Genomic DNA, 4,810 nt, shown 5'->3' on the forward strand with positions numbered 1-4,810 from the left:
TGGCAATTTAATGCGTGTCTCTCACACTGTGGCTCGAGCGTTACGGCTTAGAAAAAGTCAGTTCCCCGGTTGCATTCCAAGCGCACAGCAGGCTTTCGCCTTCGAGTGTCACAGACAGTGTAACATGCTGCCGATTTTATTTTTTTTTCTTGCAGCATTTAATGCCATGCTAAATTAGTAGACCCATGCGGGAGAGAAAGTGGATGTTTTGAAATCGCACACTTTATTTCCGAACGGGAATGTCTTCCGCATTCAATTATGGGCTAGCGAATCTTCCAGCACTTCGTAACTCGCATCAGAGCCTGTGGACTTCGCCGACGAAGAGGATGCGGTTGTTGTCGTTGTCCCTTATGTAGTACAGGAAAGGATGATCAACGGTGAACAAAACTGGTGGAGGTGGGATGTACACAGCCGAGGTTGGCCTGATGGACAAGCCAGTAACGGCAGCTGCGATGGTTCCCTCCTCGTTAACCTCGAGGGCCGCTTTGTGCACGGCATCGGAAATGTGGACGCGTTCACCATCGACGATTCTGCTGAAATCGGCCGAGCGTCCGAACACCACGCTCAGCCCGAGTGCCTGCATTGCGGGCACCAAGTTGTAGCGCAGGCTCATCTCGAACTTGGGCAGCCGCAGCACGACGTCTTTGCTGTACATGGTTTCGCCGAGAGCGTCGATAACGGCGACCGACAGATCATTCCTGACCGCTTGAAGCTCAGTGGGGTTGTCCGGCAGCACGACCACCATGCCGAACTTGCCCCCATGGTACGGGATTTCCACAGCTGACGCGTTCAGGGCGTCGAGTCTGGTATGCGGGAGACGCGTCTCGAGGTGCATCGCCGGCCTGCTCACCTCGGAGGTTCCCAGATTGAAGAAGGGTCTGTTGGCGGTGTCGGCGGCGTCGAACTTAGTCACCCAGGTCCCTTTAAAGTAGACGGCGTTCAGGATGAAGAGGACGATGTACAGTGACTCGCGTTCGGGCAAGATATCGGAAATCTTGCCCCGAGTTTTGTAGCGCACCCAGGCATTTACTTCGGCCGCGGCCCCGGAACCTGCGTCAGCAAAGTCAGCGGACCTGAGCTCCGCGTCGAAGACATCGCGTAGCTGCTGCTGGTAGCTATCGGTTATGGGAAAGCCCCTCTGTGCAAGGACCAGGTTGGCCACATCCAGCGTGACGTTGGGTGATGCCACTAGTTGCAGCAAGGTCTTGTAGGCCGCGAGCACTCTGGCTCGATCCGTGAGGCCGACTGCAGTGTGGCCGAGCACCGACCCAAGCTCGGCCTCCGAGCTTCCCCTGGCGCCGGCGTATGCCATGCCGAACGCAGCAGCGATGCTAGTCGGAGAAAACACGATGTTGGACGAGGGCTCTTGACTGGCAAGCTGCTTTAGCAAGTTCACGGCGAACTGGTTGTGAGCTCTGGCGAGTAGCTTGTCGTCGTCACGTTCGCCGTCAACCGCGAAGAGTAACAACGCGAAAAAGGCAAACTTGGCAAGCATCGTGCCTATCCTTCGAACGTGTGCGTACGAATGGCCTGTGGCCGCGGTGGCTTCGTTATATAGCGACTTTCGGTGACTTTCATCTTTCGTGACTGACTCGTTATTGTGCCAAGGCGCAAGAATCACTTCAATTTTTTTTATTGCACTCCTAGTCGATATAAAAGCGCTGTACGTTTGCTCTTCACGTGCACGTGTCAGATCTCCGATTTTAATGGCGCAATAGCGCTGAAACCACTGCGCCGATCAAATCGGAAACCGCTGCGTTGCGACAAAGTAGTCGACTTGCGTTACTCTAAAGTGCGTGTCTCCATGCAGTTGCCAGAGGGTGGCTAAATATAGTCACATTGTTTTCATGCCACACGAAGGCTTTCTAGCATGCACCGGTTAGCTGCCGCTAGCAGACCGTGCATGTCAGTCTGCCAAGGGCTTATATAGCTGTTAATCCACTATGATTATTTCGAAGTATTAGGGTAATGGTTCATTTAGAGGCTTCATCGTCCCTTCAGTTGAACACATATACGCTTCCACAGAAGACCCCATATTTGTACGATATGTGGCGTGACAAAGCGAATTCTTTAGTTTTCCTTTTCTCGAGAAATACGATAAGAATAAATTTCAATTCTGTGTAGCACCCTATTCGTATAAGCTGTATTTCGAGATGCATGCATGGCATTGTGAAATCCACTTGTCGACGCTAAAGTTAGCTAAAACCACGGCTAAAACTGCCGTGTTTTGCCACGCAAGTTTAGACCGGCACACGCACTCGCCAAGTGTCACTACCAGTGGCAAGCCTCCCTCACTCTGTCGGCTGTGTGTGCGTATATATATATATATATATATATATATATATATATATATATCTATATATATATCTATATATATATTCTAGTACTTGGACTGGCCTCTCACGAAGGCCGGTCCACTGGCCACGACGTGAGTAAATAATTATCATTTGCTTTTTTTGTTAAATGTATATATATATATATATATATATATATATATATATATATATATATATATATATATATATATATATATATATATATATATATATCGAGAGAAAACCTGATTTTCAAAACTTGTCTGAGGTCAAGCAAGCCGCACAAACAGACTTATACATGCAACAGCACAGCAGTGTTTAATAACATTATGAAAAAACTATAGGCAGTTTTACGCAGCATACACTGAGACACATCCATAACATAATAACATAACATAAGTGCGGGGTCTTGAGACACGGAGGACAATTTTTACAGCAAAATCGTAAAAAAATTGCATTATATAATCACGTGATGTCTGTGTTGAAGAAAAACTTCGCCTCAGTTGTTGGTTTCCCAATGTGCAGCCGACACTGAACACTGTCAAAAGTGGGGGTGGGGGAGGCTCCGCCTCCCTAACTTTTCTCGTTGGGAGGGGGGAGGTGCCTAATCGTCTAAGGGGGCGCCTGTTGGTGAGGTATAGGCCGTCGAGACTGGTAGCCAGTGGCGTAAATCCAGAAAAATTACTAGGGGGGTCACACCTCGTGCGATGGCGGCCATGTTGTTTTTACAAAAATGGTTTATTTTTATTATATCAAAAATAAAATCATATTTTCAAATGAAATAAACAAAAAAAACGTTACTTTCTCAGCGTAACTATATAGCATATTTCCAGCTCCCTCTCTCTACCTCTATCTTTGAAACTCCCCCATCCCTTTCCCCAGAGTAGGCTAGCATGCCAGTTTTCCTAGATTGGTTGACATCTCGGCTTTTCCTTCCTCTCTTGCAGACATTTCATTCGGCTTAAGCCATAAAAGACAAATGCTAGCACTTTTTTTTTATTTACAGGATTTCTGCTGGCTTCAAAATGAAGCCATAAGCAGGAGTGGGTAACATATAAATATAGCACACTGAACATTTTCACAATATGTTACGCACAGAAAATGCCGCGGACACACAGTTTCGAACGCGGTAAAAAAAAAAAAAAGAAAAATATACAGTGCATGGCATGCAATTGCACATAGCATAATACCTATATAAATGCGTACTAACATCACTTGTGTACTAACAACGCGTGAAAGCAAGCAAAGAAAAAAAATCGTGCCAACGTCACAAAACAAAGAGTACAAATATGGCAGGAGGACATGCTATAAGTTCTTTAGCGCCGATAAGAATGACGCCACTGTCGCCGCCTCCACAATCCCACCAGGGAGGCGATTCCACTCGCGTACAGTTCGTGGGAAAAAAGAGCCCATGTACGAGTTCGTTCTACAAGAAAATTCCTGTAATTTTTTTGAGTGATCCGCCCGCGTGGGTCGTCGCACGACTTTTTCTATATACGCACTTGAATCAATGCCAAGCTTATCGTGATAGAGCAGGTACATATATTTTAATCTTTCGCGATATCGCCGCAAATGTAAAGATTCCTAGTTCGCTGTCTGAAGCAAAGCACTGACTGACGTAAGGCGATTGTATGAGCGAAGATAAATCGAGCAGATTTCCTTTGTAGGTTTTCTAGTTTATCAATATTTTTCTTTGTGTATGGGTCCCAGACCACGCAGGCATATTCCAAAAGGGGACGAATGTAGGTTTTATATGCTAATAGCTTTATTTCTTGCGTTGACTGTCGTAACGATCTCCTAAGATATCCAAGCTTTTTCATGGCTTTTCTATAAAAGTGATATGTTCATTCAACCGGAGGTCTGAAGTGATTATTAAGCCTAAGTATTTATAACGATTTACAGCACTAAGACAGCGACCATTTATTGAATACTGGAAAGTTAGTGGTGCCTTCTTTCTTGAAATTGTCATTGAAACGGTTTTTGTAGTATTGATGCTCATCTGCCATCTTTCACACCAAATATGTAGTTTGTCCAGGGCACTACTTAATAATGCCTGGTCATCAGGTGTGTTTACTTCCTGATAAAGGATGCAATCGTCCGCGAACCATAGGCGTGCGCACAGGGGGGGCAGGGGGGGGGGGGCGGCCGCCCCCCCTAATCACCTAAGAGGGGGGGGGGGCGCAAAATCTGCCCCGTACATTGACCATTCTAGTCACCCAAGAGGGGGGGGGGGCGAAATCTGCCCCATACATTGACTTAGTAGAGTGGGGGGGGGGCGCTGTGACGAACCTTTGCCCCCCCCCCCCTAATGGGGAACCCTGCGCACGCCTATGCCGCGAACAGTTTGATTTTGACAGGTATATCATTTACGATATCATTTATAAAAACTAAAAAGAATAGTGGCCCTAGAACCGACCCTTGGGGAATGCCTGATCGCACGGGCGCCGGGCGTGAACACGAGCCGCCAACTGATACGCATTGACTCCTAGACGATA

At 46.9% G+C, this 4,810-nt stretch overlaps 1 protein-coding gene across 1 annotated transcript; it reads right to left on the bottom strand.

Moving 5' to 3' along the window:
• Positions 1-202: 202 nt before the first annotated feature.
• LOC119403071 (intracellular coagulation inhibitor 3) lies at positions 203-1,561 on the bottom strand. The gene has a single exon (XM_037670023.2). The coding sequence runs from the start codon at positions 1,493-1,495 to the stop codon at positions 296-298; it is 1,200 nt and encodes a 399-aa protein (XP_037525951.1). The 5' UTR covers positions 1,496-1,561; the 3' UTR covers positions 203-295.
• Between the last annotated feature and the right edge of the window lie 3,249 nt (positions 1,562-4,810).

Source organism: Rhipicephalus sanguineus, chromosome 1 (genome assembly GCF_013339695.2).
Source record: "Rhipicephalus sanguineus isolate Rsan-2018 chromosome 1, BIME_Rsan_1.4, whole genome shotgun sequence".
In the NCBI taxonomy this organism is placed as follows: Eukaryota; Metazoa; Arthropoda; class Arachnida; order Ixodida; family Ixodidae; genus Rhipicephalus; species Rhipicephalus sanguineus.

Coding starts and splice junctions, on each gene's coding strand:
- LOC119403071 (XM_037670023.2), bottom strand. CDS start 1,495: ATGCTTGCCAAGTTTGCCTTTTTCGCGTTGTTACTCTTCGCGGTTGAC.